The sequence below is a fragment of the Magnolia sinica genome, chromosome 2 (genome assembly GCF_029962835.1).
Source record: "Magnolia sinica isolate HGM2019 chromosome 2, MsV1, whole genome shotgun sequence".
Taxonomy (NCBI): Eukaryota; Viridiplantae; Streptophyta; class Magnoliopsida; order Magnoliales; family Magnoliaceae; genus Magnolia; species Magnolia sinica.
Window position 1 is genome coordinate 6,198,248 of NC_080574.1, and position 16,546 is coordinate 6,214,793.

Below are 16,546 nucleotides of genomic sequence, written 5' to 3' on the forward strand. Positions count from 1 at the left end.
TTGTTGGGAAGTCATGCATATTTTCCTTTTGTGTAAATCAACATGATGAGCAATATAAAAGATTTAAAAGATGAAAATTACTTCTAACATAAAACATAAACAAGTAAATATCATTAAACATGTAAAGATGTATGGACACCAAAATTTTATACATGAAAAACCTTTCGTTATGAAATAAAAAAATTACCAGACCTAGTTCATTACAACTCCACTATAATAAAAATAATGCAAGTACAATTATAAAGAGATTTCTCTTGAATATCCTAGTTACATCATCTAAAGGTAGATTACAAGCAATATGAAGGAAATAAATTTCTCACCAACTAGAGTAGAAAATTCCCAACATAACCACCTGGAGCGGAGATGACGATTGAATAAAAAAATTGACGTTATAAATGAACCCTCATGAATTTGGATATGAAAATTTCAATAGTAAAAGGCTCTTGATTTTCTTCCTTTTTAAAACTTTCATTTTCTTTTCTTCTTCTCTAAGAACGAAAATTTTCGAAATGTTGATCTTGTTGTTGTTGTTTCAATCTCAGTCACATGATTAGTAAGGGCGTGCTAGAATTGAATGTGCATCTCAATTCAAATCGAACAACTATGACTCCAAGCGTCAAAATAGGCACCCAAGCGTTAAGATAAGCAGATACATCGGAAATCAACTATATATGATCGAGATCGAATAAGATATCGGTTGCCTATTCAACCACTTGCATAACGTTGTTTAAAATGATCAGACAATTATCAGATAGTGGGGTTCATCTTCTGAAAATTGGTTACACATTTGACTCATGTATGAAAGGACTTCTTTTCTTACAAATGAAACAAAAAAGAAATTTCTTATAGTCAACCATGGAGAACAACTGTAAATCACCTCTCTAAATGGAGAACTTTGTTTAATATTTGGACTGAATCCGACATATGAGCATAAACTCGAATTATAACTAAAGTTAATAACTAAATTGATTGTTGCTACTGATTACACTAAAAAATATAAATTACAGATAATTAAAAGATAGATTTAATTTGATTTGATTAGTATGAGACAATTTTATTTTATTTTTGTTATATTTCATTCCTAATTATAACCTTAAATAAAAATGTTTTGTGTTTCTCATATTCTAACGGTTGCTATAATCGTTTCAATTTGAACTTTTTTGCTTGCTACCTATGCAAATAATAGTTTCAAGCTTTTTTCTGACTCAACCACGTCTTGCTCAGCCACTATTACTTTATCGATGCAAAAGTATCACTCAATAAATCTCAGCTATATACCCACAAAATATTATTTGAGTTTCCGCACAGTATACATCTGGTCTAAAAGTACAGGTGTCCTTGTTTTATTGGCTACTGGAGGAATGAATAGATATTTAGTACGTCTTTAACTTTTTCTAAATAAAGAAAGCCTAATTTTTCTTATTTTAATTGCTTGCTAAAATGCCAAAATACCTTTCACACACATGTGATAAAGAAAACCTACTTAAATCACACATAGAAATAAAAAAATTTACTTAAGACAACACATGTAGGTCCCACACCTCGACTTGAGGAGGGACCCAACACAAATCATTAGCTCTAATGAGTAACATGGTCCTAACCATGCAATGGACAGACAAAAATGGTGGATAGCTCAAGTCTAGATCATCCAATCAAACTGATCCTTCTCTCTTTTTGCTAACCCATTTGTTCTCTCTGGATATAGATATGCAAAGCTTATTTTCTTTTAAACCGGTCATCCGATTATATGATTGGACCGTTAGGATGTCTCCTATGCACCTTGAAAGTGTACTTGCTCGTATTCTGGTACTATAAACCTACCGAAACGCGGGAGCGGATTGCCTGTGACCCGGGCACAGAGATCTCTTGGCCCGGAGCTATGTGGGACCCATGGAGATGTCCGTGATAAATCCACTCCGTACATCCGTTTTAAGGACCACAATTGGGCAGGACTCTAAAAATAATGCAGATCCAAAACTCATGTGGGCCATACCACACGAAACTGTGGGGATTGAATGCTTGGCGGTGACAGAAGTTTTGTATCAGGGTGATATTTGTTTCTACAGTTTATCTGAATGGTAGTAATTCTATGAACAGTTTGGATGGAATATAAACATCATGGTCAGCTCCAGGAAGGTTTCAACGGTGGGTGAACGTTGTTTTTCCTGCTGTTTTGTTGATGTGGCTCACCTGAGTTTTGGAACTACTTGATTTTTAGAATCATGTGCTATTGTAGTCTTTAGAAACAGATGGACGGAATGGATTTCTCACAGACATATCTGTGGACCCCACACAACCCCCCTTAAACATACCGGTTGTACAGCTGCACGTGCAAGGGCGACAATCATGAACAAACAAGTAGGCTGTGGAACATGTGCCTGCATACGCGCACACGTACACACAACAGATATGGGTACAGGAATGATACTGTGGAGCTGGTAGAACTGGAATTTGGTAAGTCATCTCTCCACCGTACACGTGTCAATTATATGTATAAGTCAGCACCGTTAGTCCACATAGAGGTCCCCTGTGTATGGAACATTGTTAAAAAACCATACATTCGTTGATCCAAACCACTCATTCGGTGATCTTCAAACTAACGGTGAAAAACAAAATGGTTGACATACATTCACCGGAGAACATTACCATTATGGTTGCCGGATAGCTGTGGGCGTTGACTAGTATAGCAAAACAATCAGACCCGCTGGATGGACTGAGCGACCCTCGGTATCTCTCCCTGCCACGTGTAGGGTGGAGAGTTGGCTATATCATATTCGTTTCTTCCGCCCATACCATAGACACGTGCACATGTGTACAAGATCTGGGCTGTTCTATAGTTGCAAACCACCGTTTGCATCTAATGGCCCAAATATCGTGCCAGTACGCTACTCAACTGGACCCCATGCGAAAGTAGGCGATGTACCAAAGGCCAATCCGTTTCCACCGTCCATTTTTTGTAGAGTGGTGGACCTACCTGATGAAGAGACCACCCAATAGCAGGGTCACAAGCTGGTCAATCTGGGTCCCACCCAATGAACGGCTGGGATCTTTAAAATGTGCCACACCGTCAAGTGGGGACAGCAGCCTTCACAATTCCATTCTCGCGAGTAGGGGCCTTTGACACTTATCTGTTTGGGGATCGTGTTGACGAATTCTTGCTAGAGAAATACTTTGATACTCTGGCGGAAATATGATGTACGATGCTAACGCAGTTGGAAATTACTCAGAATAGCTTATGTAGCATACAAAAAATTCCAACTAGACCGTCCAAATTACGTGTAGCTGCTTACATGTATCATCAACCAAAAACTACTCATATTTGGTGACCTAAATATTAGATTTTGGACATTTATTGGACGGTTAGATTGGAAAGTATCCAATGGTCTTAGTGCAAAAAAGCAAATGTCCATGAATCAGAGGTAGGTTTTATTCAACAAAACTGACCTTTATCCTCTAATTTAACTAGAATGGATTCCACAATTTAATCGGTTTAATTTAGGTTAATATAGGCCACCTGTAACATTCTTAGGTACTGCGTATCAAGAGTCAGATGCAGCTGGAGTATTAATTAACTACCCTTCTTCCAAAATCTTTGATGGGTGCCGAAGGGAATGGCGGGAGAAGTTATTTTCATATTCCAAAAACGGAACGGAACAAAACTGCTTCCAAATACGACCTTCTCTTGTTGCCTTCCGTTTCTCTCTCTCTGTGTCAGCGGACCGGCGAGAAAAGATACAGGCAAATACGACGTCGGATTCCGGCGATTATGACACAAAGACGCCGCCGATATCTGACACACAACCCCATTTCTCGTTGAATGAATGTCGTCGTCGGTAAACCGATTCAAAAACGAAGAAATGACAAAGGCTAGCATTACTTCCGATGGTTCTCTCAATATCGATAGAAAAAAGAATGTAAATTTTTTTATTTTTATTTTTACGTGAATTCCTTAAAATTTACATAATATTATGCCCCTTTTCTTTTATTCTTTTTTGTTTTTTTCGATGGTATGATTTTGGATTTTCTTTTTATTCCATCGGGTGTTGAAGTCTATCATTCCAAAGATTTTCGGATCAAAATGGAAAAATGTGAGAAGCGCAGATGATGATATTTTCGGAGGAAGAAGAGATGTTCGTGGTATTCTCTTTGTTCTCTCTCCTTTTTTTATTTTTATTTTTCTGAGATGCGTCTTACGATCAACCAAAATAGATGCAGATAAAAAGGATTACTCAAAAACCCAAGCACTGTTATGCCCACCGTGATGTTTGTGTTATATCCAATCGGTCCATCTGTTTTGCCAGTTCATTTTAGAGTGTGAGCCTAAACACGATGGAGATCTAAAGCTCAAGTGCACCACACCATAGAAAAAGTGGGGTTATAAACGCCCACTGTTGAAATCTTTCTGGGTCCATAAGGTGATTCTCATCTGGATGAAGGGAAAAACCCAATTATCAGCACAACCCAAAACTTCTGTGGTCTCCGAGAAGCTTTCAACGGTGGGCATTCATTCCCCACCGTTTCTTATTTGGCAAAACGGATGGAGAGAGTAGATATAACACAAAAATCACGGTGGGCGGCACAGCCGGTTGCTGGCAACCTGCGTCCTAGACGCCATGTCATTCGTCCCACAAGAGGATAACAGAGTGGCAGATTCCAAGTGGGTGGTCCCAATGTATGGCACCAAATGCAAGGATGGCCGCTTTTTCTTCCTTTGGACGACAAATTATCCTATTTTCTTCCACGTATTTGTATTTACTTTATCTTTTCTTTTCTTTTTTCCTTTTTGCGGACTGAAATCTTTTAAGCTTTTATCTTTTTTCGAGACAGACATAGAAAGAAGGCGCGCAACAAGCAGGGCGAGGCATTTTAATGCCGATCCCATGATCAGGAAAAGCTTTTCAGGTGGGCCACAAAAATTCAAATCAGGCCTTATTGCAGTTATTTCTTCTTCTTCTTTTTTTCTTTTTTCTTTTTTTAAATAATAAATTATAAATGGATTAGGGTGTGTTTGGTTGCACCAAATTTCATGAAGTACCCTTAGCGAGGATAGAACCCATAACCATAATGTGTTTCAAGGAATGGAAGGGTTCTAATTAGAGCGGTGGGGTGATGAGTGCATCCCCTTTGAACCAGAAAATCACCTCATGTGATAGAGATATCCAAAGGGGTAGCTTACCTACCTTTATGGACTTTTTCTATTCTATTTTTCTCACTCTAGTAATACAAACACGCGGCGGAAATGTGCTGATAAGCTTGCAAATACATAATGGAAATGGGCACCGTTGGTTTAGAGGTCTGCTAGCTACACGTGCCAACCTGACATGCATGTAATATATCCGTTCCATGTATCAACTTAGACTCATGTGGCCGGTCAACTATCAAGTAGGACAGACATGAACAAAAGTGAGACGATTACCTTTTAGTTCACGTGGCCTATCTGGACCCTTAAATGAAGGTTCATGTGAGACTACTTGAAAGTTGACTATATATATATATATATTATCCAGATGATCCACAGGGTGAGTCCGTGTCTAAGTTGGCATGTGTTGCTACGTGTAGAGGTGCAAGTGGGGCTCAAAAACCATTTGTTTTTAGGTTCATGGATTTTGTTTATTAACGCCAACCACGTGACATAACTTCAACTATGGTTTTTTCTTCTTTCTTTCTTCTTCTTCCTTTTGTTTTCCGTACAGAAAGGCAGACGAGTTCGAGTATTCAAGGTCTAAATCTCTGTAATTTTGATCGCGCCATGGACAATGTTGCCCAAATTCAGGACTTGAGGTAATGAAATTGCATGCTTCTTTTCTACTCATCTCTTTCTATTGTAAATATTTATTTATGTGGAGCAGGATATTTGTAGCAACATGGAATGTGGGTGGCAGGTCTCCCAACAACGGCCTCAACCTTGAAGATTTCTTGCAAGCCGAGGGCTCTTCCGACATTTACGTCGTCGGGTATGTTCTCTACCAGTCCAGCCTTTAAAAAAAAAAAAAAAAAGAAAAAGAAAAAACCCTACTATGACTATTCTCCTTGCTTCTTCCTGGCCGTTCATCACGTGGGCCTCGCCATGTATATGCCCTGGTCCAAAAAGTACGTGACCTGGTCGTAGGTGGGCCCCAAATTTATTCCAAATCCTCATGTCATGACACGTGATTCCCTCCTGATGATAGGACTGGCCTTTGCTTTTCTCTTGGTCTGACACACAGAGGCATGCCCCGCCTGATGAGGGAACGGTTGTATAAAACGCTTTGAGTCAGTAACGTCTCTGACACGAATGGGATGCAACTGGGTCAAATTGTACCCGGTCCATGAATTTACGGATCCGGGTCCAAGCTCAGACTGCCCCTAACTGAGTAATTGGAGTCCGAGACGACTCGGCCTTGGTTGGACCCGACACTGTCAGTCGGAATTGAAAATGGGGGTTGACTCGGCCCGTTTGGCCCAGTTAGCACTCGACTCAGCCTCCCCTGTAGCAACAGTTAGCCCCGTTTGTTAAATCTAAAGTCTAAAGCCTAAATATGAAATCCGAAGCTGAATTTGAAATATGAAGCCTCAATCTGAAATCTAAAGTCAAAAAACTTGTTTGGTAATTATGAATGAAGTCTGAAAATTAAGTACTGAATTTGAAATAATTTGTTTGTTAACAAATATCTAAAATGTCCAAAATATGTTAATTTGACACAATTGCCCTTATCTCCTGTTTTGAAATGTTTTACATTATAAAGAAATTATTTTTTATTAAATAAAAATACAATTATTCTATTTAATTTAAATAAATTATAAAGTACTTAATAAAAAATTTAAAATATCATTATTCACAAAAGTCAGTGTGGGCCCATATAGGTTTTTGGCGCAGGAACTTCCTGCGAAAGGCTTTCCCACGAAATCCACATCCATGGGCTAGTGTACCACATGGAAAATGGATTGGCTACTCCCACTGCCACACAAAACAGTCGGGATAATGATTTCCATCATTGAAACCTTTCTAGGCCACACAATGATGTTTATTTGTCATCCAACCTTTCATCATATCATAAGGGCATGGATGAAGGGAAAACAAAAATATAGGCCCACTATAACGTTTCTGTACACCACACCAGCTATATAGCTGGTGTAAATATCTGTCGTGCAAAAGACAAGCGCCGACGCTTCTCCATGTCCGAGTTGTACGAACGGTTCAAAGGAGATCAAAGTTACATGGCCCTACAATAATGTATTTATTATATCCACACTGTTCATCAAAATTTTTAGATCATTTTAGAGCATTATCCAAAAAATGAATCATATCCAAAACTCAAATGGACCACACCAAAAATAGCAACGGGATAATGATTTTCACTGTTAAAAAATTCATAGGCCCACTATAACATTTATTTTCCATCCAATCTATTCATAAGGTCAAAAAATATCTGGATGAAGAGGAAAAACAAATTTCATATTGATCCGAAACTTCTGTGACCCCAAAAGGGTTTCAATGATAGATGTTCAATCCTCCACTGCCTTTTGCAGTGTGGTCCAGTTTATCTTTAAATCTATCTTATTTTTCAGCTCATGCCTTACAACGAGCTCGCAAAATGGATGGACAGTTTGGATATAGCAAATACATCATGATGGGACCCACAAAACTTGCTGACGTCAATACACTAGCCAATCTGCTTCCCAATCTGAAAAGGATTGGCTACTCCCCCAGCCCCAGCCCCGTGGCCGGTGGTCGGTGCTCAGTGTGCCCCACATGATGTATTTGTTTCATCTATTCCATTCATCCATTTTTAAATCATTTTAGGCTTGACACTAAAATCAAGAGGGATATAAATCTCAGGTGTACCACACCATAAGAAAACAATAGTGATTGGATATCCACCATTAAAATCTTCTTCAGGCCCAGTTTACTGTTTATTTGACATCCAATCTGTTAATTAGGTCATACAGGCACAGGTGAAGGGAAAAAACAAATATCAGCTTGATCCAAAACTGTTATAGCCCCCAAAAGGTTTTTAATGGTCAACGCGCTCATTCAACACTGTTTCCTGTAATGTGGTCCAATTGACATTTATATATACCTCGGTTTTGGTCTCATACCATAAAATGATATGGAAAAATATATGGACGGAATGGATGAAACACAAAAATCATGTTGGGGCCCACAGAGCCATTGGCTGGTGGCAGGGGGAGTAGCCAATCCGCGTCCTTTCCAATCCCATCACCAACGGATGCTGATTTCCTGCCAAAGGCTTACACAAGAAGATCCTGCGCTGAGAACTCAGATGGGGCCCATTGTGATGTTTGTGAGAAATCCTTCCCTTCCATCATTTTTGTGAGTTCATTTCAGGGCATGATACAAAAAATGAATTATATCCAAAGCTCAAACGGGTCGTGCTAAAGGAAAATATGGTTAGGGAAATTCCTACCGTTGAAACCTGTTTGGGTTCGATGGTGATGTTTACATGCTATCCATACCGTTAATAACTTAATTCCTATTGGGATGAACTGAAATCACAAATATTAGCATGATTCAAAACTTCTGTGGCCCACGAATATTTCAACTGTGGACATTCAATTATCACGTTTTCGGCCCACTTGAGATTTGGAAACGGTTAGTTTTTGGCATCATGTCCTAAAATAAACTCACAAAACATATGGACGGATAGGATTTCTCACAAACATCACAGTAGGTCCCACCTAGGTTCCCAGTGCAGAAATCCGCGTCCGTCCCCCGCCCAACCGCTTCAAACGCGGATTGCGTCCTACCCCCCGCCCGGATGGATTACCGTCCGGTCAAGGCTCTGTGGGGCCCACCGTGATGTAAGTGTTTTATCTAAGTCATTCATCATTTTTCTTCTATTATTTTAATACATGATTTAAAAGATGAAGCATGTCCACAGCTTCGGTGAGCCACACCAAAGGATGCTGCAGTGATAATGACAGCCATCGTTGAAACCTTTCTAAGGGCCACTGTGATGTTTTGTTTTTTTACCATCCAACCTATTCATTAGGTCATGTAGACGTGGATAAAGTGAAAACACAAATATCCGCTTGATATGAAACTTCTCTTGCTCTCAAGAAGTTTTTAACGGTGGACGTTCAATCCCCACCTTGTGGTTCAATTAATCATTGGACCTACTTTTTTTATTGGATCACATCTTAAATTATCTGAAAAAAAAAGTTGATAGACGATGTGGATCAAACACATAAATCACGGTGGGGCATAAAGAAGTTTCACGGGTTAAATGTTGATTTTGTACTGGGCGTGAACAACTTAAAAGAAAAAAGTGACGTACTAACTTGAAAAGGGATACTTTTGAAAGTAAAATTTTTTTATTTAATGAAAACTCACAGAATGCATTCCGTGTTTACCATTAAGCGAGACTCGTGAAGAATTCAATGAAAAACCACTTAGCTCATTTCGTCTTCCGTGCTAACAACGAGTTAGCAAACACCACTAAACACGAATTTTTTTTTTCAATTCCGCGATAAGTATAAAAATTCAGTGTTAAAAAACACGGCCTTACGTATTAGATAAAAGAAACAGAACGCTCCCCTAAATAACACATGCACAACCCCATGGTAGAGGTATATCCTCTGTTAAAAAACCTGCGTGTACAACAACTCAAGGTCCGTGGAGCCTACCGTGTTCTGTTTGTGGCATCCACTGCGTCCATCATGAGCACTGGCTCATTTTTGGCCAAAATTCTCAAAATTTAGTCCGATTCAAGATTCGGTGGGCCACACGAAGGGAAACAATATAAAATCACGGTTTAAACCTGTAAATACATGCAGTATGACCCGCATGTAGTTTCAGGTTATGTTGACTCGAAGTGGCAACTGATGAACGGGTTGGATGAAATATACACGCCATGGTGGGCCCCAAACACAAACCTATATTTGCAGAAGCTTTACTTTGGTTCTTGGAATTCAATACAAATGCACTCTACTTCATTTCAAGCAGGAAACCATAGATTAGAGTAATGTTTGTGTTTTCTTCTCTTCCTTGTATTCTCTTCAGGTTTCAGGAAATCGTTCCTTTAAATGCAGGAAACGTTCTCGTCATCGAAGACAACGAGCCTGCGGCGAAGTGGCTCACCCTCATCAGCCAAGCTCTCAACAGACCCACAGACCCCAACCGTGACAACGACTTCTCCGACTCCTCTGCTAACTCCGAATCCAACAGCGCCCGGAGCTCAAAGGATTCCAAGGCCCCGGGCAGCAGCAGCAGCAGCGGTCTCCTCTTCTTTCAGAAGCCGTCCCTCAAGGTCCTCAGCCGCAACTTCAGGGTCGACGGCCTCAAGACCTGCAACTGCAACTCTGAGTCTCCCTTGCAGCAGCGCGGCTCAAGGGAGCTCGGGGAGCAGACAACGGCCACCGCCGCCGTGTGGGATGACTTTAGTGAGGATGACACGGCGTCTTACTTCTCGGCCGCCTCCGAGTTCCCATCCCAGAACCACCTCAGCTACTGCTTGATCGCCAGCAAGCAAATGGTGGGGATCTTTCTATCAGTTTGGGTCCGGAACGAGCTTGTGCCCCACATCGGCCACCTCAGAGTGTCCAGCGTTGGTAGGGGGATCATGGGCTGCCTTGGGAATAAGGTTAGACGCGTTCCTTCTTCTTGGGATGATTATGTGGCCTTTTTTTGTGGGCCCCACCAATGAGACACGGATAATTCCTAGGGACCTTCCTTCGGTCGGAAGCTTGGTGTGAGTAATCCATCCCGTCCATCCATTTTCCCACCTCATTTTAGGACATGAGCCAGATTCAAAATTCAAGTGGGCCACACAACAGGAAACAGTACAGACGGAAATGCCTAGGTGGACCCCGGCAAGGTTTCAACTGTAGGCATTTCTCTCCATTTTTGGCGAGTGTCCTAACATGAGCCGGAAAAAAGGATGGGCAGGGTAGCTTTCTCCCAAACATCCCCACTTAGGTTCCGATGGCAGGAACTTCCTGCGGTTAGGGTCGTAGGCGAGTTTCACTTCTGGGTCGCAGACCATGTCATTCTGGTAGCTCATCGGGTGGGCCTCACTACACGTGCGCAATGACCCAAAAATGGGCTGGTCCGGTATTTTTAAGTGGGCCACATGCGAATGAGAAAATAGATGGTTGAAATTTGAAAAGAAACCGACCGATGGTCCAGGTTCGGCCTACCCAGGGCACCTATCGTGGCTCAGACACAGTGGACTCCACTGACTGTATGGTCTGGATCTTGCACACATGTGATGAACGCTCTGGAAGGGTTTGAGAATCCACTCTCATGAGAGAGAATTCATTAGTATGATGGGCCATTGTTTATAGAATCTTGATCTGAAGATGATGGTCCTCGCACCTGGTTTGATTTGGGCGGAGATCCCGACAACCGTCCAATCTTGTGATTTCGACTTGCAACGGTTTGTGAGATCAACGGACGGTAGATCATACTTTTAATCTATGGTGATCACACTATTAAAGAGGAAAATTTCTATTGCAGGGATGTATTTCAGTAAGCATAACATTGCACCAAACAAGCTTTTGCTTTGTCTGCTGCCATTTAGCGTCGGGAGAGAAGGAAGGTGATGAGCTCCGAAGGAATGCAGATGTCGCCGAGATCCTTAAGAATACTCAGTTCCCAAAGATTTGCAAGGCCCCCACGCAACGGATTCCTGAAAGGATTCTTGATCATGAGTATGTTGGGACGAGTTTCTTTGATAGAACTCAAATCCTTTTTTTCTTTTTTGTTTTTTTAGTTTCCGAACACTAATTCGATCTGATCTAAATGTAACAGTCGAGTCATATGGCTCGGAGATTTGAATTATCGGATCGCTTTAAACTACGCGGAAACAAGGGAGCTGCTAGAAGATAATCACTGGGATGCACTCCTTGAGAGAGACCAGGTTTGGTTGCTTTACTATATCAGTACAAGTAATGGTCCTGTTTAATCGCTTAGACCGACTGTTTGGATGAGATGAGCTCGTGTTCAGGGACCACCACGCTTGAACGGCTCTAGACAATGGTCCTCACATGTGAAAACCATTTCATCAAAGATTGAGTCTTAAAGGCCAATTTGGTAATTGGTGAGGAGACATGCTACCATGGACCGATATTGAATGTGGTAAATCGGTTACATCCACGCAAACATTTTTAGCTGTGGACGGGATTGCCATGAGAAAATAGCCTTTGGCTGAATTTTTTTTTTTCTTTTTTAAATCACATTTTCGCTGCAAGACAAAAAATAAAAATTTTCACTTAGATGCATTAAATGCCAGTTGCATTAAATGCAAGAGTCATCTGTGCTGTGGTCCACTTGAGCGTTGGAAAATGACCCGAGAGTAGGGTTGGACGGCGTGGATAAACCGATACATCATAGTGGGCCTGCCCACATAACTGCCCGTTGGTGGCTAGAGACGGCAGGGGGAGGACGCAATCGGACTCTGTTTGCATGCATTATGTTTTGGCCACATCTTCACTGCCTGCATTTAATGCAGTAGTTAATAACGACGTGGCCATTCACAATGCAAGATATTTATTTGGCTTTTTTTTTTTTTTTCCTTTTATGGTTTAGCTCCGTTCGCATGAATCAAGCTATGTTGCCCATGGAATTCAAATGGAATTCACGTGTTTGATCACACTATTAAGTAAAACAAAGCTAAATTGCTTAAACTTTGACTTAATTGGAGTGGCACCAAGCTTTCAAGGAATGTTAGAAGCATGCAAGGCATTTGTAAATAATTTGAGTTTTATTAACTATATAATTAGATGAGCGTATAGTGCAACCTTGCTTCTTCTTCTTCTTCTTCTTTCCCTCCTCCGCGAGGTGGATTTGGATTGGGGTGTATGGGATTTGTGTTGTTTCTCTTCCTCATTATCACAAGCTTCAGGATCACTTTGTTTGTAGCTCACCTCTTAGTATATTGTATCCAACTTTTATGTATTTTTTTTCTACTTCCTTCTCTTTGGTGTTTGGATGCTAATATCTTTTATGTACTAACAATTGATTTATCATAGTTGAGGATTGAGATGGAAGCGAGTAGAGTATTTAGAGGATTTCAGGAAGGGAAGATATTCTTTGCTCCCACATATAAATACTCACGCAACTCTGATGCCTACGCTGGAGAGACGTCCAAGTCAAAAAAGAAGCGTAGAACACCTGCCTGGTATGTAAAATTGTTCTTGATGATGATCTAAAACTTTCTAATTTATCACAATGCTCCATAATAATAATAATAATAATAATAATAATAATCAATAACTGGACAGGTGGGGCATACCTTACAGTAATCTAAGTTGTTGATTTGATGGACCCATCATTTTTTGGTCATGTCCTAATGTCTCCTCTATCATTCTGCTCATTTGACAAAACTGGAAACTTATGACTGATGGTCCACATTTAATAGTGCCCAATGGTTACAATCATCCAATTGGAGAATTGTTGAGGTGTTCCATATCCACTGACAGACCTGCTGATGAACAGCTTGGATTGCCCAGTTGACATAAAGAAGAGTATAATTAATTAACCCGCCCGTTCAATTTCCAGGTGCGATCGAATATTGTGGTATGGAGATGGCATCGAACAACAAACATACATACGTGGGGAGTCCCGGTTTTCGGATCATAGACCCGTGTGTGCTGTTTTCGTGATTGAAGTAGAGATGCATAATAACAACAGCAGCAACGACAACAACAACAAACACAACAACAACAGGGGAAGGAACAGCACGGGTGCAAGGATAGAAATGGACGGATTCATACCACATAAGCATACCTTTCACGAATATTGAAGAATATGAAATATTTGTACGTGTGTATTTTTATTCTTACATGTATAAGCCATTTCAAAAGGAGAAAGTTATAAAGTAGCCTTTCTTAGCATTCAAGAAAAACAAAGCGCTAATGTAGTCTTATCACTGATATATATGATTTCTTTATTTCTTTGGACTTGGCTTTTTTTTTTTTTTTTGTAAATTATTTAATCTAATGGAAGCATCCATAGCTAACGACATCCTTGAATTTCAAGATGAGAGGAGGTGTGTGCCCAGGCACGTGGCCCAAAAGATTCGGCTGGTTTGGTCATGAGATGCGCCATACGCTTATGAAAAAAAAAAAAAAAGAATGGGAAGTTAAAAGATGGCCATTGATTTACATTCATCGTGCAAGTCGGGCCCACCTGATGGAAGAAGTGGGCCAATTAGCTCCATGGAACGTAGTTCAAATATAGCATACAGTGGACCAGTCAATCAATGGACCTTTTACGTCACTGAATGAAAGCCCTGGCTCTTTTATATATATATATATATAAAATTATTTCTTTAGTGTCTAATAGTAAGCCAACGAGATTAAAGCGTTAGGATCTTCCAACAGTGATGAGTGAACGGTTCCGATCTGCTGTCTGCCATTTATAGGACAATGACACCAAGCCACCAGAGGCATAAAAAGAGAAAAATCATCAATCGCCCACATTTAACTTCATAAATTGATGGCCAGGATAATCATTGAAGTATGTTTATGGGATCATGGATTATCTATGATAGTATCAAGAAGATGGTTCCAAGCATAGGAACATCTGAGCATGTGGGGCCTGGCTGCGTAAGCTTCCAGCGAGATGACAATATTGAATAGGGCCCACGCCCACCTTGACGTATATGCTTTATCCACACAGTTTATCCATTTTTCTATCTCATTTTCAACCATGAGCCAAAAATTGAAGCATATCAAAAGCTCGAGTGGACCACACCACATGATGAATAACGTGGTCATAGATGGACGACGTGGATAAAATACATACATCATGGTGGACCCTCCTTCAATCGGGGGATGCCCAAAAAAAACCGTCGAATTTAACATTTCTTCTTCTTCTTTTTTTCTTTTTGTATTTTGTATTTTGTTTTTGTTATTTTTTTGTTTTTTTTTGTTTTTTTTTGTTTTTATGTGTTAACACAGTAGTACAGAATTTAATATTTCAACACTTTTGTTGATGCAAAAAACAGACGCACCTTCTACCGTCCCACCACCTGCAAAAGGAAGAAACAAAGAAGACCCTGGCTAGAGTTGGGGATCCTCCGATGCTAAAGTTAGTGATGGGACGGTATTGGAAGGGTCTTGGGAAGAGTTTTCTGCGTACCTTTTAGCTTAGAAATTCTTATTTTTATAAGAATGCGAGGGTTCCATTGTGCAGGGATTCTTCCCCTGATATCTTGGAGATTTGATTTCAATCCGTTTTTGGTCTCTATCCAATTCCGAAATCCTCGGGACAACATTTTCATTTACACCGCCTTTTGCTTACTCGACCCGATCCTGACCGACTTTAATAATGAATTAGTCCGAGCCAGCTTTATAAATCAAGTTGCTCATCATCTATCGGGCGAGATGGAGCCGATCCGTAATCGACATCCTTTCTTACTTTGATAGCCGACCTTATAACCGATCTTGTTGGGTCGGTTTTATGGTCGGTCAGGTGGCTTCTAAGCTTCATATCATAATCGGACTTTTAGATGTTGCTGCCTCGTCTTCCGAGTCAACTTCATGCATCTTATATACTTTGCCTTTGGCTCGTGACTTTATAAGTCTCGGTCGAGGTTTCTATTCCCTGCAATTTGAGATAAGTCTCTCCTTGAGGCATTTAGTTCTTTTGTCTCGATCAGATTTATTACCTCGGAATCCCGGGTTGTGTCAATAGAATTGGTCCATTCCATAACCGGGTCTCTGGACTTGTCTAATTTTTCTCAACAACTTTAATTATACAAAGATTATAGTGACCGTTCATGGTCAAAGTAAACGTGTGAAAAATTCTTAAGGGTTAAAATAATCCAATTGAAGTTAATCTCATAGCATGAACGGCTGAAGTGATCAGCAGCATCATGTTGCAATACGGTTGGGATGGATTAGAGCAAACCTTCACAAAATGGTGTCATATGGAAATGAACATTCCATCTATAGTTACAATACTCCCAGGTGCAACGAGATAGTTGCACGGTCCAATCAACCAATCAGCAAACACTACCATGTGGAAATTACAGTGGACATATGATTTAGTCACGGCCGGATAAGATGGTTGGAATATTCTAATAAAAGCCATTCTTTGGAACCCTGGGCGAACTATGCGTATTTTTCTGTGGATGATCTTGGCCTTCCGTTTTATAGGCGCATGCCAAAATACAGGACAGGTCGTAAGGGATATAGAGGAAACCTCCTACCAGATTTGCCCTTTCGTGGACAAACGTGATGGGATGCTACTGGAAGAATGGTCCAGATCTCACGCACATGCCATATTACAAACCCGTGTGGAGAGTGCAGAGTAGGATGCGGATGGCTACAGGCATGTGTCAGGAGGAATTATTGGGTCTTGCCGTTCATTTAGCTCCAGGATTACTGCTGGTTATTCAATGATCCACACCGTTCATCTAATGGATTCCGACTAGAATGGTTTTTACCATAAAAATCTCCCAAATTGTATGATCCTAACCCTCCAATTGTCAGTAAATAAAAAATCGATGGTTAAGATAAATACAGAAACAGTTGGCAGTCAACGAAAATAACCCAAAGATCGACGGTGTAGATCACCATATCATGGGCTTCATGTTTA

General features: G+C 40.5%; 1 protein-coding gene across 1 annotated transcript; it reads left to right on the forward strand.

Moving 5' to 3' along the window:
• Positions 1–4,564: 4,564 nt before the first annotated feature.
• On the forward strand, positions 4,565–13,868 carry LOC131232953 (type I inositol polyphosphate 5-phosphatase 5-like). Its single transcript, XM_058229498.1, has 8 exons — positions 4,565–4,902; positions 5,694–5,781; positions 5,850–5,954; positions 10,004–10,583; positions 11,459–11,652; positions 11,753–11,861; positions 12,973–13,121; positions 13,502–13,868. The coding sequence occupies exons 1-8, from the start codon at positions 4,614–4,616 to the stop codon at positions 13,743–13,745; spliced, it is 1,758 nt and encodes a 585-aa protein (XP_058085481.1). The 5' UTR covers positions 4,565–4,613; the 3' UTR covers positions 13,746–13,868.
• Positions 13,869–16,546: the final 2,678 nt, after the last annotated feature.

Coding starts and splice junctions, on each gene's coding strand:
- LOC131232953 (XM_058229498.1), top strand. CDS start 4,614: ATGTCATTCGTCCCACAAGAGGATAACAGAGTGGCAGATTCCAAGTGG. Junction 10,584..11,458: donor TGGGCTGCCTTGGGAATAAG/GTTAGACGCGTT, acceptor TTTCTATTGCAG/GGATGTATTTCAGTAAGCAT. Junction 11,653..11,752: donor GAAAGGATTCTTGATCATGA/GTATGTTGGGAC, acceptor TAAATGTAACAG/TCGAGTCATATGGCTCGGAG.